This window comes from Pleurodeles waltl, chromosome 2_2 (assembly GCF_031143425.1).
Source record: "Pleurodeles waltl isolate 20211129_DDA chromosome 2_2, aPleWal1.hap1.20221129, whole genome shotgun sequence".
NCBI classification, from domain to species: domain Eukaryota; kingdom Metazoa; phylum Chordata; class Amphibia; order Caudata; family Salamandridae; genus Pleurodeles; species Pleurodeles waltl.
Window position 1 is genome coordinate 1,167,131,009 of NC_090439.1, and position 16,144 is coordinate 1,167,147,152.

The 16,144-nt window shown below is 52.2% G+C and overlaps 1 protein-coding gene across 1 annotated transcript in view; it reads right to left on the bottom strand.

Annotated features, from left to right (window-relative positions):
- Positions 1-16,144, bottom strand: part of LOC138283024 (E3 ubiquitin-protein ligase TRIM39-like) — a 97,861-nt gene that overhangs the window by 38,256 nt on the left and 43,461 nt on the right. The window contains exon 3 of the mRNA XM_069221142.1: positions 433-530. Within this exon, the coding sequence (XP_069077243.1) occupies positions 433-530 (98 nt within the window). The remainder of the gene's footprint in view (positions 1-432; positions 531-16,144) is intronic.

Sequence of the window (16,144 nt, forward strand, 5' to 3'; positions counted from 1 at the left end):
AATGGTCTCAAGCAATGCACCACCCTCTCTAAAGCTGCTCCACCGCTGGTAGTGGTATCAGGGGAGCCTTGGGTTTGCCTCCTCCTTTTCCACTGGCTTGGCAGGTCACACAAGAGCGACAAAACTCCTTGACCTTCTCTGACATCTGGGACCAGTAGAAGTGGTTGACCAGCCTCTCGCAGGTCTCAGTCACCCCCAGATGCCCAGCCAAGGGGACATCATGGACAATGTTAAGGAGGACCCCCCTGTACTGCTGAGGGACCACCAGCACGGCTCAGGAGTTAGCACAGCTGAGGGGGTCAGTGTGTAACCTGCACTCGCCAAATGTTCGACCAGGTCTTCCACAGTAAAAGCTGCAGCTGTAGCTGGTGGAGGCCAAAGGTCTCAGTGTGGACACCAACAGAAAATTACATTCAGCACAACTCTATTTACCTTTATATTTCTTCATCTCCTCTTCAGGTTTCAGAGTTATCATAACCTCTTTTTCCTTTTTCTTCATCTCACTCTCTGGACCCTGAAACTTCTTACACCTGAAGGACACACAAATCATTTTAGTATTAGAGAAGACTCGGAGGCTACAGGATCTGAAAAGGAACAGCACAAACACCCTGTAATTGGAAATAGAATACTGTAATCAGAGGAGCTCCTGCAGGACACACACACACACACACCCCTCCCTACAGCCCTGAGGGGCATCCACAAGTGTCACACATTATCTCTTCTACTATGCAAACCCCTCTGCTCAGAACCTTGCATGGATTAGCACATGATAATACAAGCTTCAGGATCTCAGGGGAAACAGTGAAAGACTCATCAACTAACAAACATGGCCACTCTCTCTCTCCACCTCCCTGTCTATTTATCTGATTACCTGTATAACTCTTTCTTCTTCTCTCACATCACTTAGTGTTCCTCGCTCTCTCTCTGGTCCTCTCTTTCAGAAAGCTCCAGATATTGCAAAGGTATCTGTGCACATTGATTGTTACTACAAACACAAACACTCACACAGACTCTATGCTGCACTGTCTCGACTTTATTTCATCCTCCCACCTCCTCCCTCTTTCCTTCTCTCTCTGCGACTCTAACAGCACAAACATAATTGTGCACAATTGCTGTTACTACCCTCACATTCTCTATCTCTGTCTCAGCATCTCTCGGCCCCTCTTTGCTTCTCTGTAACTGAATAAAGCTTGTCACACACACTTTGTTTCTTTTTTCTCTCTCTTTCGTATTGACTCTCTTGGTTTGTTTGTCTCGCTGACAGATCTTCAGATCTCAAAAGCAGATGTGAATATTCACACACTATCTCTTTCATTCCCTCCCTCACTCTCTACATATGCCTCTTGATCTTCTACGCACTCTTGTGATCTCTTGTGTCTGTCAGGCTCACTCTCTCTTTTTTTCTCTCGCTCTCTTGCTTTCTTCCTCTTCTCCTGTAAAATCTCAGAAGTGCTGAGTATGACTATCTGTGAGATCCTGCATCCTGCACACTGTCTGTGAAAGCTTTCAACCTGGAATTACTACATCTCCTGCATCGCCGAATTACTGAGCTCCTCCACCTTGGGATCCTTGAAATCCTACACTGTGGAATCTTTAGAGTCATGGTCCTTGGAATCTCTGCATTTCTGCATCTTGGAATCTCTGGATTCCTGTACCTTGGAATCTCTGGATCCCTGTACCTTGGGATCTCTGGATCCCTGTACCTTGGGATCTCTGGATCCATGTAGCTTGGGATCTCTGGATCCCTGTATACAGCGATCACATTGTATGACCCGCCTGGAAGCTGGCTGCATAGTGATAATAATTATATAGCTGTATTAAAAGTAGTAACATAGAACGGGATGAAAGGCAAACAAAGCATCTCCCTTCCTCCCTCCCTCGCACTGGGAGCACATTTACCCATTAATACAGCAACAATGAGAGAAAACACTAGTGGTTAAGCCCCTACATGGTCCTGTTCACTGTATCATGGCTGGTGTGTTGTGAAGCCTCAGGAGCCGGATATATCTGGGAAATATCAATTCTGTACACTCTGTAGAAAGGCCCCATAACTCTCGGAAAGAGTGTGCTTGGCTCGTCAATGTCAGAGTAATATTCTCCATGCCTAAGATGTGCCACAGGCGGTGTATCCATCCCAGGTGCATGGGAAGAGTATCAGTACCCCAGTGAGAGAGTATGTTTTGAGTAGCCGAACCCAATGCCAACCCTATTAGACACCCCCTATGGTCGCAGATTCTACGCTTGCCATATTTGTAGCTGTGTGACGTGCCCTGTAGTATATGTCTTCCCATTCCCTATGTGTGAGAGATCTACTGATTTCGACCTCCCATTGTCGTTGTCCTGGGGATTTCTGTGTATCGGGGGCCTTTTGTAGGAAATTGTACAGGTCAGTGATTAATCTTTTATCTGAGGTCTTCTTCAACAGCCATTTCTCAACATCAGTAAGGGATCTCTGTGCCTGGTCTCGTATCCCAGGATGCATGGCCCAATGCCGAATTTGTAAGTAGCGCATCTGCTCTACCTCAGGGAGTGCATGTTCGGATTTCAGAGTGTCAAAAGATGGCCAACAGAGTGACACTCCGGTTGCAACCACTTGCTGTAGGCCAAGGTGTTCATACCAGGAGTAAAGGATGAATTGCCAGCAATTGGTGTCAAGGGCGAGGAAAATGTAGTCAAGTTTTTCCCTGTTGCAACCCGGTGCCACGTTCTCGTAAGTGAGATTGTGATTGGAGAAGAATATAAACCCCAGGGATGTTGTGGGCGGGATAGGAAGGGGATCTTCCACAGGGATGTGCCTGCGAGCACCCTATACATATACAGCCACCTCTTTTCGAACTCGTCTCTCAACCACTCTACTAAATAGTGGAGTTGGGTGGCTTGAAAACAGTGCAGTAGGTTAGGCACCCCTAGCCCCCCTTGTGCTGGCAATTGATAGCATAGGGTGTGGCTCACGTGAGGCCACCTCCCTGCTCAAATGAAATTGTAAAAATCTTTCTGTAAAGATTCAAGCATTCCCGGGAGAGGCTCTACTGGTAGGGCCGCATGAGGGACCATGATATTAAGGCCTTGGGATTTCTGAACATTTACGCGTAAGCCGGAGATCTTCCCAAACTCCTCTATCTCCTGCAGAAGAGCCAGAAGGGCCCCCTTGGGATTATCTAAGAAGACTAAAACGCCATCCACGTATAAAGCCAAGGTGTGCACTTCGCCTCCAAATAACACACCCGTTATATTTGGATTTGATCGTACACTCTGTGCAAACCGCTCCAATAGTAGGAGTGACAAAGGGCAACCCTGTCTGGTGCCTCCGCATTGGGGAATTGATTGGGAGGAATGTCTGTTCACCCACACCGTTGCCAACGGTTTGCTATAGGTGGTATGGATCCATGTGAGAAACGGAGGGCCGAAACCAAAGTGGGTTAATGTTGCGGTCAGGTATCGCCAATGCACTCTGTTGAAGGACTTCTCCACGTCCAGGGTTAAAAGAATAATGTCCCTACGAGCACAACCTGCCTCATCTATTAAGTGAAGAATGCGTTTTGTGTGTCCCCACATTGGGGGTGCATCACAAATCCATTTTGGTCTGGGTCAATCAGACCTGGTAGAAGCGGGTAGCTAGAATACTGGTTAGCAGCTTAGTGTCCGTATTAAGTAGTGAGTTGGTCGGTAGGACCCGCATGATTGAGGGTCCTTCCCAGGCTTAGGAAGAACCACAATGGATGCCATCAGCATTGAGGGTGGAATGGAATCAGGGGCTGTTATGGCCTTAAATAGGCGTGTCAACATGGGCGCCAGTTGGAAGCAGAAAGCTTTATAAAATACAGAAGGGAACCCATCCGAGTCAGGGGATTTATGAAGCTTGGTTTTAGCTATCGTCGCTGTTGAACCTGGCCCTTGTGGCAGGTTCATCCCCTGACTTTTTGCCTCCTTCCTCCTATTTTTTCTGACCTCTCGCTGTTGGCTCTAGGACTCTGAGCACTTTATCACTGCTGATCAGTGCTAAAGTGCAAGTGCTCTCCCTTCTAAAGTTGTTATGATTGGCTTATATCTAATTGGCATATTTAATTTACCTGTAAGTCCCTTGTACAGTGGTATCTCTATACCCAGGGCCTGTAAAATAAATGCTACTAGTGGGCCTGCAGCCCTGACTGTGCCACCCACTGAAGTAGCCTTTCAAACCTGCCTCAGGCCTGCTAGCGCAGGGCCTGTGTGCACAGTTTTCTGCCACAGGGACCTGGCATCTAAATTTACTTGCCAGGCCCAGAACTTTTACTACATGTAAGTCACCCATAAGGTAGGCCCTAACTAGCCCTATGGGTAGGGTACTATGTATGTAGAAGGCAGGACATGTGCCAGGTAGCGTGGCCTGTCCTGGTAGCGACAAACAGCCTATTTGGTTTCTCACTGCTGTGAGTGCTGCCTTCTCATAGGATTGCATTGGAAATGCCCTGCCTCATGTCTAGAGGGTATTGTCTGATTTATGAGGGGTAGCGTAGGCATGTTTGGTATGGTTTTAATGGTGATGAGAAATGCTGCTTACTGGTGTAAGTGGATTTTTTATTACTATTACAGAAATGCCACTTCTAGAAAGTGAGCATTTATCTGTGCTTATGACTCTGGTGTTTTGCAGCTTGACTCCAATCCACGTCTGGGCAGACTGACAGTTGGGGCTTTGTGCATACTTTTCAGACAGCCTGTACAGAGGGAGGGTGGAGGTGTCACCGAGGTGCATCTGCATACTGAATAGTCTTCCTGGGCTGAGAGAAGGGAGAGGTGGAGCACACCTGCATTTGTAAAGGCTGTGCCCTGGCCTCACACAATAGGGTTGTTTACCCCCACTGATGTTTGGAGCCTGTGCTGGAGGAGAGAGGGGGCACTCCCAGAACCAGTTGTAACTGGTTGGAACCTCCTCTCCCCTTTCTTTGTAAACACACTGTAAAACTGAGTATAAGTACAGGGGTGTTTTCCCCACAATGTGGAGACACTGGAGACATCTTGGAACTGGACACAGAGGCAGTCATTATGAACACGGCGGTAAACACCGCGGCGGCGGCGGTGAATGGAAAACCGCCATATAATGAACGAAAATCCCAACCCCGCAAAAAATCACCAGACCAGCACTCCCCGCTATGACTGTCAGCGGGAATCCCGGAGCTCCCCACCCCGCCACCGCCAAGCACACTCACATCCCGCCCTCCAAATAATGATGCACAAATTACCTCGGTGGACAGTGGAGGCCGGACGACCATTGGCGGCTGTGACCGCCACGGGCGGCAAGTGGACTCAACAGCAAAAAGTGCACACATTGGATAGGCATCTGACACACATCCAGAACCCCATAAAACACCCCCAGACACACCCCACAATCCCTTGCAATGAAAGCAGGACAAGAAGACGGAGAGCACCAGAGGCAGACAGCGAATGCCAGCATACAGGACACACACACTGACCCACAGAAGAGCACCCTTACCTCGTTCCCAGCCCCGACACCATTCCCCACACTCACCATGTGTCCCCCCAAACGTCCACGCTTCACAGAGAGGGAGTTAAGGACCATGGTAGATGAAATCCTGAAGGTGGAGCCACAAATATTCGGGGCGGAGGTGCAGCACACACCCATCGCAAGGAAAATGGAGCTGTGGCAGACCATTGTGAACAGGGTCAATGCAGTGGGACACCATCCACGCACCAGGGACGACATCCGGAAGAGATGGAACGACCTGTGGGGGAAGGTCTGGGACATGGCATCAAGGCACCACATCGCAGTGCAGAAGACTGGGGGAGGACCGCCACAACACCACCCGACTACACTGACTGGGAGGAAAAGGTACTGGCCATCCTGCAACCAGAGGGACTCACTGGACTCACTGGAGGAATAGACTCGGGTAAGTGATCTACATTTACCCCATATACACCACACCTGTAATGCATGCACCACCCCACCCCACCAGGACCTGCACCCCACACAGGCATCAGCTACTACATCCATCCCCCTGCATGACCACAAACCCACTAACAGGCCCACATCCCTCCCGCTGTGCACAGTCACCCACCCCTGCACGTACCCACAATGGATCGACACCCCCCACCACAATGCAACCCCACACTGGTGCAAAATGCAATGTCAACCTCACAAATGCACCCTGGAAGGCCACTGAAAGTACAACCAGCACTAAATAGCCCACTCCTGTTCACCTCAAACGTTCAAGCAGATGTAACAGACATGTCTATGTCCCCCAACAGGCACCACCACCCATGCTACCCTAATGGAGGGGACAAGGAGTGCCAGTGTCCCCCAGGGAGACAGAGGCACCTCACAGGACACTGGTGAAGGATCCCTGGACACAGATGAGCAGGCAGGCCCGCAATCTGTCCCAGACATTGGGGGTCTACAACCGGCGGAGCACCCACTGTAGAAAGAGGTGGGAGGACCTGCGGTGCTGAGCGCGAAAGATCAGTGAAGCCCAGCTGGGGAAGTCCTCCCAACGTGGAAGGGGTGCCCGTCGGGCACTGACCCCCACTCATGCGACGGATCCTGGCGGTGGCGTACCCAGACCTGGATGGGCGCTTGAAGGCTGCACAGCAGTCACAAGGGGGTGAGTACTCATTTCACATACTTCAGTCTGGAAGGATGTCTGGGTGTGCATTAGGGTTCATGCTGCTTAGAGGCAGGGACTTTGACTGGTGTCCATCTACTTTATGGTCCCCAAAAGGTGTAGGGGTGTCTTTGTCAGGTCTCCCATACGTCGCCTCCTTAGGTAGTCCAGGGGATGGGTGTAGATCAGTATTCTGGTCAGTAGTCAGGGGCATGGCCATGGGCATAGTGAAAGGTGCTGCCTGTTGGGTGTGTCTTCTGGGTGGGTGTAAGTCTGGCCATTATGTATCTGCAGTCAGCTATTTTCAAGTGTCTCTCCTGTTTTGTCTCCCCATCCCTGTTCTCTTGCGTTGGTTTGGTACAGCAGCAACTTCAGACGAGGGAGCTGAGGCACCGGCAAGTGGGGAGGCGGCGGTCCACGGATCCTCCGAGGCAGAGACATCTGACGCCCAGGGGACCAGTGGGTGGGAGGGCAAGGGGAGTTCCACGGGGGAGGCTACTACCATAGGAGGTAGTGACTCAGACTTCCTCCGATGGGGGCTCCCCAGCAGTGGCAGACCCTAGTGCACACACCACTACCGTTATATCTTCCGCCACCCCCATTCCATCACCGCCCTCCCTTCTGCTCCCCAACGAGTTGCCTGTGCCCGACCACCCAGAAAGGTGGGCGTCTCCTTCGCCCCAGGCACCTCCTCCCCTGCCCCAGTCGGCTCTGCTGCCCTCAGAGGAGGCTATTGACCTCCTGAGAACCATCTCTGTAGGGCAGACAACCATCGTCAATGCCATCCAGGGGCTAGCATCAGAGGTGCAGCAGACTAATGCTTATCTGGATGGCTTTCACGGTGCCGTGTCTGCCCTACAGAGATCTTTTCAGGCTCTGACCTCCTCCTGGACGGCAGCCAGTTTCCCTGGCCATTCCGTCCCCCCTCCTATTTCCTCTACCCCTTTCAGCACCCCACTCCCTTCACCCGTCCAAGGCACACATTCAGACACCCAGTCAAGCACATCAACACACAAGAAACACACTTCAAAACACAAGCACCACTCCTCCCACCACAAGCATTCACACAGCCAATAGACACCTGCACACACAACAACATCCACTTCCCCCAGTGTGCCCACCTTTTCCGCCTCCCTGTCTGTCCCCTCTACTTCCAAACCCTCATACACTGCACATTCACTCACTGTTGCTGCTCCTCTTCCTGCACTCACCACAATAGCAGACAGCCATACATGCACCCCATACACCACACCTGCACTCACCACCACTACGGTAGTTGACACATGCAGCACACTCACCAGACTTGCAGACACCCACACAACATACATCCACAATAGCCGTCTGTCTTCTCCCTCTGTGTCCACCCCCCTCCTCCCAAAACACCCAAACGCACCAAGACACCCACCCATCAGACATCCACCATACCACAGCATACTGAGTAGTCACCTGCACCCACTACACGCATCCCTACACCACATACATCCACACCCTCTGCCTCCACTCCCACGCCCTCATCCACGCCCTCTCCAATTGCTCCAAAGAAACTTTTTCTCTCCCGTGCTGACCTCTTTCAACCCACTGGCCCACCCCGTCTTGTCCCCAAAAGTGCTCACCTCCTTGCCATGTCCACTCCTTCACCATCACAGCCCAGCCCGCCCTTCACGTTCCCGTGCCCCTTCCCCAGATAAGAAAAAGGCCCGGACTGAGCCTAGGTCATCTAGCTCCACCCGATCCAAACAGCCCCCACCCCTGTCAAAGGCCCACCCCGTCGTAAATCGACACCCCCCACCACCCCCTGTCCCCCTTCTGTGAGGTGCCTGGATGCCCATATGGTGCCCCATGATGTGGAGTACCATGCACTTGTGGGAGTCAGGTTGGGCCCGTTGTGGCCCATGACAATTGTCGGCATAAGGACTGGCCAATGGCCCTGTTTTTAAGACTGTTTGGCTCAGTGAGCTTCATAATAAAGTTTCTGTGTGGCCTGTGTTTGGGCTGCATGCCGTTGAACCCTGGTCTTTAGTTTCCTTTGTGATGGGTATGGGCATTTGTATGTACTATGGTCATGTTGGATTTGCCTTGTGTCGGTAAAGTACCTCTTGCTGTGAGGGGTATGGGTTATATGCTGCTGTGAAGGGTTGGGGGGCATTGCAGGATGGGTGGAGTGGGTGGGTATGTAACTGTGCCCTTTCTTCCCTTGTTTCATAGGTTGCAGTACTTACCGTCGTCGTCTTCGTCGGCGGTCTCGGTCGTGGGGGTATATGCCAAGGAGCAGGGCTGGCATGATCTGCAGCTCTCTATCCATGTTTGCCGAGGCGCGTTCTGTGGGACTCCAGTGAGTGTTTCCTTATATTTGGTTCCTTTCCACCTGGCTTTGTGTGGTGGTGGGTCCCACCCTGGAACTGGCGGCGGAATGGTGGTTCATAATTTGATGGGCGGGTTGGGCCTTTCTGACGGCCTGTGGACGGACTCTGCCGTCGTCATCGGCACTCCTCTACTGGCGGTGGGTGGTTCGCGGGATGCCTGACTTTCGGTTGGTTCATTATTTGGCGGTCCAGCCCGCTCCTCTGTTGGCGGTTTCTACAGCCACCGGCGGCGCGGAACAGACCGCCATGTTCATAATGAGGGCCAGAATGCTGGAAGGACTCACCAGGAACCGCCAATGGACTGCTGTTGCTGTGCTGACCTGCGACCTGCTGGGTCACTGTAAGGAACTGCCACTTGCTTGCATTCATCTTGTGCTGGCCTTCTGCTGGGTCCTGCCGCCCTGTGCTCCTTGAGTACCTTGTCCCCCAGGGGCAGGGTGCCGTGGCCCCTGAACCCTGTAACAACCAGAAGCGCATGAGGAGCACTTCTTCATCCTGAACCTAGCGCCTGGAGGAGCGCTCATCTATTGGTTTGTAAAGTGCTCTGAAAGCGCATTATGGTGGCTGAGGAAACTGCCCCCAGCGCCTGGAGAGCGCTCTGTTTTCTCTTGCTGAGCGCTCTGGGAGGTGCTTCATCTAATTGCCGCCAAGATCACTGCTGCAGCCCGGGCGGGCTGGTTATGTGAAGCGCAAGTGAATTGCAATGTTTGAGGCCCCCAGGGCACGAGGAGAACACGAAGAAAAGGAAACCGGAGCAAGTGTGCTCCTATCGGTGCCCCAGGGTATGGTCCGCTCCGAGGAGCACCCCCGGGGCATCAGACGGCCCTAACTTAGGGCCGATAACGGTCGCTGCCTCGGCGAGCCCCTTTCTGCGGCTGGAGACGATCAGGCGGCGAAGGAAGCCTCATCGGAGGCTCCCCGCCTGCCGAAGCCCCTGTGTGTGTGGTGCATGGGCAGGGGGGGAAGGAAGCCTAATCAGAGGCTCCCCCTGCCCCTTTGAAGCCCTGACTATTCTTGGCAGAGACTGCGGGTGGGGGGAAGCCTCGCCGCAGGCCCCCGCACTGCAGGTCTCCTTGTGTGGCCCCACTTGTTCTTTTGGGGCATTGTTGTGGAAGGCCAGTGGAGGCCGGGGGGGCCCCCCCAGAGATCGCAGGCCCCAGGAGGGGCCAGTTATAAAACTGGAGGGGGTGCATGTCGCCCCCCACCCCTGGAATTACCGCAAGGCCCCTGCTTAGCATGACGGAGCGCCAGGGGCCCCCTTTGTTTGCTTCTATCAATCAATCAATCAATCAGTGAATTTATAAAGCGCACTACAGGGAGTGCAGAATTATTAGGCAAATTAGTATTTTGACCACATCATCCTCTTTATGCATGTTGTCTTACTCCAAGCTGTATAGGCTCGAAAGCCTACTACCAATTAAGCATATTAGGTGATGTGCATCTCTGTAATGAGAAGGGGTGTGGTCTAATGACATCACCACCCTATATCAGGTGTGCATAATTATTAGGCAACTTCCTTTCCTTTGGCAAAATGGGTCAAAAGAAGGACTTGACAGGCTCAGAAAAGTCAAAAATAGTGAGATATCTTGCAGAGGGATGCAGCACTCTTAAAATTGCAAAGCTTCTGAAGCGTGATCATCGAACAATCAAGCGTTTCATTAAAAATAGTCAACAGGGTCGCAAGAAGCGTGTGGAAAAACCAAGGCGCAAAATAACTGCCCATGAACTGAGAAAAGTCAAGCGTGCAGCTGCCACAATGCCACTTGCCACCAGTTTGGCCATATTTCAGAGCTGCAACATCACTGGAGTGCCCAAAAGCACAAGGTGTGCAATACTCAGAGACATGGCCAAGGTAAGAAAGGGCGAAAGACGACCACCACTGAACAAGACACACAAGCTGAAACGTCAAGACTGGGCCAAGAAATATCTCAAGACTGATTTTCTAAGGTTTTATGGACTGATGAAATGAGAGTGAGTCTTGATGGGCCAGATGGATGGGCCCGTGGCTGGATTGGTAAAGGGCAGAGAGCTCCAGTCCGACTCAGAAGCCAGCAAGGTGGAGGTGGAGTACTGGTTTGGGCTGGTATCATCAAAGATGAGCTTGTGGGGCCTTTTCGGGTTGAGGATGGAGTCAAGCTCAACTCCCAGTCCTACTGCCAGTTCCTGGTAGACACCTTCTTCAAGCAGTGGTACAGGAAGAAGTCTGCATCCTTCAAGAAAAACATGATTTTCATGCAGGACAATGCTCCATCACACGCGTCCAAGTACTCCACAGCGTGGCTGGCAAGAAAGGGTATAAAAGAAGGAAATCTAATGACATGGCCTCCTTGTTCACCTGATCTGAACCCCATTGAGAACCTGTGGTCCATCATCAAATGTGAGATTTACAAGGAGGGAAAACAGTACACCTCTCTGAACAGTGTCTGGGAGGCTGTGGTTGCTGCTGCACGCAATGTTGATGGTGAACAGATCAAAACACTGACAGAATCCATGGATGGCAGGCTTTTGAGTGTCCTTGCAAAGAAAGGTGGCTATATTGTTCACAGATTTGTTTTTGTTTTGTTTTTGAATGTCAGACATGTATATTTGTGAATGTTGAGATGTTATATTGGTTTCACTGGTAATAATAAATAATTGAAATGGGTATATATTTGTTTTTTGTTAAGTTGCCTAATAATTATGCACAGTAATAGTCACCTGCACACACAGATATCCCCCTAACATAGCTAAAACTAAAAACAAACTAAAAACTACTTCCAAAAATATTCAGCTTTGATATTAATGAGTTTTTTGGGTTCATTGAGAACATGGTTGTTGTTCAATAATAAAATTAATCCTCAAAAATACAACTTGCCTAATAATTCTGCACTCCCTGTATGTACCCGTAAGGGTTTCGAGGCGCTGGGGGGGGGGGTCCTGCTAGCTTTCGAAGAGCCATGTCTTGAGGAGTCTCCTGAAGGTGAGGAGGTCCTGGGTCTGGCGTAGTGAGGTGGGGAGAGAGTTCCAGGTCTTGGCGGCGAGGAAGGAGAAGGATCTGCCGCCAGAGGTCTTGCGCTGGATTCGGGGGACGATGGCGAGGGCGAGGTAGGCAGAGCGGAGTTGACGTGTGGGGGCATAGAAGTTGAGTCTGGAGTTGAGGTAGGTGGGTCAGGTGTTGTGTAGAGCCTTGTGAGCGTGGGTGACGAGTTTGAAGGTGATCCTTTTTTCCACGGGAGCCAGTGGAGGTCCTTCAGGTGGGGGGAGATGTGACATCGGCGGGGTATGTCGAGGATCAGGCAGGCGGATGCGTTCTGGATGCGCTGGAGACGTTTGATGTCTTTTGTTGGGATGCCTGTGTAGAGTGCGTTGCCGTAGTCAAGTCTGCTACTGACGAGGGCTTGAGTCACCGTCTTTCTGGTTCCTGTTGGAATCCACTTGAAGATTCTGCGGAGCATGCGGAGGGTGTTGAAACAAGAAGAGAAGACGGCGTTAACCTGTTTGGACATGGTGAGAGCGGAGTCGAGGATGAAGCCGAGGTTTCTTGCGTGGCTGGCAGGGGTGGGTGGGGGTCCGAGGGCTGTGGGCCACCAGTAGTCGTTCCAGGCCGAAGGGGTGCGTCCGAGGATGAGGACTTCGGTCTTGTCGGAGTTGAGCTTCAGGCGGCTGTTGTTCATCCACTCGGCGATGGATTTCAGTCCCTCGTGGAGGTTGGTTTTGGCGGTGAGCGGATCTTTGGTCAGGGAGAGGACGAGCTGGGTGTCGTCGGCGTAGGAGATGATGCTGAGGTTGTGTTGACGGGCCAGTTGTGCGAGGGGGGCCATGTAGACATTGAACAATGTTGGGCTAAGAGAGGAGCCTTGGGGGACGCCGCAGATGAGGTTGGTGGCTTTGGAGCGGAAGGGTGAGAGTCGGACTCTCTGGGTTCTGTCGGAGAGGAAGGATGAGATCCAGTTGAAGGCTTTGTCTTGGATGCCGGCTTCGTGGAGACGGGTTAGCAGGGTGCGGTGGCAGACTGTGTCAAAAGCGGCTGATAGGTCGAGGAGGATGAGGGCTGAGGTTTCACCGTTGTCCATTTGTTGTCTGATGTCATCTGTGGCGGCGAGGAGTGCGGTCTCAGTGCTGTGGTTTCGTCTGAATCCCGATTGAGAGGGGTCTAGGATGGAGTTTTCTTCTAGGAAGTGGGCGGGCTGTGCGTTGACGATCTTCTCAATGACTTTCGCTGGAAAAGGGAGGAGAGAGATCGGTCGGAAGTTTTTGAGATCGTTGGGGTCAGCCTTGGGTTTCTTGAGGAGGGGTTGGATTTCTGCGTGCTTCCAGCTGCCCGGGAAGGTGGCGGTGTTGAAGGAGAGGTTGATGATCTTGCGAAGTTTGGGGGCGATGGTGGCGTCGGCTTTGTTGAATACGTGATGTGGGCAAGGGTCCGTGGGAGAGCCTGAGTGGATGGAATTCATGGTTGTTAGGGTTTCGGCGTCGTCTACTTGGGTCCAGGCGGTGAGGTGGAAGGTGTGGGAGGAGTCGTCGGGGGAAGGGACTGGCGGAGGTGTGGTGTTGAAGCTGTCGTGGATGGCTGTGATTTTCTGGTGGAAGAAGGTGGAGAGGTCGTCGCAGAGTTTCTGGGAGGGAGGGACGTCGTTGATGTTGGCGTTAGGGTTGGAGAGTTCCTTCAAGATGCCGAAGAGTTCTTTGCAGTCGTGGGTGTTGTTGTTGAGGCGTTCTGTGAAGTGGGCGCGCTTGGCGAGTCGGATCCGTTGGTGGTGTTCGCGGTTGGCGTCCTTGAGGGTAGCAAGGTTGTCGGGTGTGCGCTCAAGGATCCATTTCTTCTTGAGTTTTTGGCAGGTGCGTTTGGAGGTGGTCAGTTCGTCTGTGAACCAGGCTGGTTTTTTCTTTTCTTGGTTGGCGGTGGGTTTCTTGAGTGGAGCTACGGTGTTGGCGCAGTCGAGGATCCATTGATGGAGGTTGATGGCGGCGGCGCTCGGGTCGGTGGGGTCGGGTGGTGGGTTTTGATGAGGGTGCTGGTAAGTTGGTCTTCGGTGACTTTTCCCCAGCGGCGGTGAGGCGGTAGCGGGATGCAGTGGTGTTCGGTGTTTTCTTGAAGGTAAAATGGACGCAGTGATGGTCGGTCCAGTGGAGTTCGGAGGTGTGGCTGAAAGAGATGTGGTTGCTTGAGGTGAAGAGGGGGTCAAGTGTGTGTCCGGCGATGTGTGTGGGAGTGTTGACCAGTTGACGGAGTCCGAGGTTGAGGAGGTTGGTGGTCAGTGATGCGGTGTTGGCGTCATGTTGTTTTCCAGGTGGAAGCTTAGATCTCCCAGGAGGATGTAGTCTGGAGAGGCGAGGGCGTGGGTGCTTGCGAGGTCGGAGACGGTGTCGCTGAAGGGGGCTCTTGGTCCTGGAGGGCGGTATAGGAGGGTTCCTCTGAGGGTAGTGTTGGGGTCCGTGTGAATCTGGAAGTGGAGGTGTTCGGCTGTCTTGAGGGTGTCGTCCGTGTGGGTGTGAATCTTGAGGGTAGATTTGTGGGCGATGGCTATCCCTCCACCGATTCCGTTGGTGCGATCTCTTCTGGTGATCTTGTATCCGTCGGGTGTGGCGATGGCGATGTCCGGGGCCGAAGAGTCGTTCCACCAGGTTTCGGTCAGGAAGGCCATGTCTGGGGCGGTGGTGTTGAGCAAGTCCCAGAGCTCGATGGCGTGTTTTCGTGCGGAGCGTGTGTTGAGGAGGATGCAGTGCAGGTGGTTTGTGTTGGTTGTTGCTGGCTTCGTTGTTCTGTTGCAGGAGAAGTTGCAGGTGTGGCAGGAAAAAGGTCCTTTGGTGTGCTTCGGGGTGGCCAGGAAGCACTCTGTTGAGGGGCCAGGGTTGAGTGCGCGGAGTTCGTTGGCTGAGTAGCGGAGGCAGGAGTAGCGGGGGGCGTGAGGACCAGGGGGGGTGGCACTGGGCACGGTCCAGGCGCGGACGGGCACAGACGGGCTTGCCCAGACTAGAGTGGGTAGGTTCTGCATGGCTTAGGTGCATACCCTAGGCAACCAGAAACCCCATTTCTAACAGTCGCAATATCTTCTTTTGTTTTAAATGGGCCCTCCAGCTGTGCCACCTGATCCAGTATCAGCCGAGCAGTGGGAGCATCCCGAGATAGGTCCCCGAACCATCCCCCACCGAGTTGCCAACAGCGTACATGGTTTCATAGAACTGACAGAAGGCCAAAGCTATGGGACTGTTACCTCTAATCATGTGTCCCCTCAGACGATCGGAAAGACTCCACTCCCGTGGACTGTCGAAGGGCGCGGAGGGGGTTACCCAGCAGCCAGCACGTACGGTTGCCTCCCACATAGAAATAATGGTGCATCCGCAGGAGTCCATATTCCACTCTGTCTTGGCCTAGGCCTGCCAATTGTTTACGAGCTGCCTCCAATCGCCTCCAGATCCTTGGCGCCCCAGTACGCTTATGGATCTGTTCTAGATCTAGCACCTGTTTGGTCATCATTTCCCTTTCTCTTTCCTAATCTTGTTATCCGTAGTTGTAATTGCTATGAGCTCTCCTCTAATGACCGCCTTTAGAGCTTCCCACAGAACGGGAAACAGAGCAGCCTGCCTGGAACTTCGTTGAGTGCCAAATATCTGGAAATAGCGTGTTTTATCTGTCTAATGAATGGTGGGCGCTGCAAAACAGCTTTGTTCGGTTCGCCATGGGCAAACCTGTCTTTGGAGAGGAGGAAGCTCCAGAGTCAAAGACACTGTCGAGTGGCCCAAAAAGCAGCTGGGTTGTATAGCAATGGTTGGCAGTAAGGATTTTATACCTGTAGTTCTAAAAAATAGTCTAGTCTTGCATATGTTTTATGGGCATGTGAGTAGAAGGTGTAATCTCTAGACTAAAGATAGGACTCTCGCCATAGATCTCGGAGTCCCAACTCCCCCACCCGCCTAACCCCTTCTGCTGATAACGTTCCCACTCCCCCTGTGCGTGAAGCCGATCTGTCCATCTCATTGTGGAAGACTAGGTTCAGATCTCCTCCCAATAAAAAACAATTTGTCTGGAATGGCTGTCAGCTCCACCACCAGTTTGTTGGATAAATTGTTCTTGACCCTCATTTGGTGCATAAATGGATCCCACCACAATAGTGTAGTTATCAAAGTGTATCCCATAAGCCAGAAACCTCCCCTTGACCTCCAGAACCTTATCTCCCACCTTACCCTGTAAGGAGCGGGAAACTAATA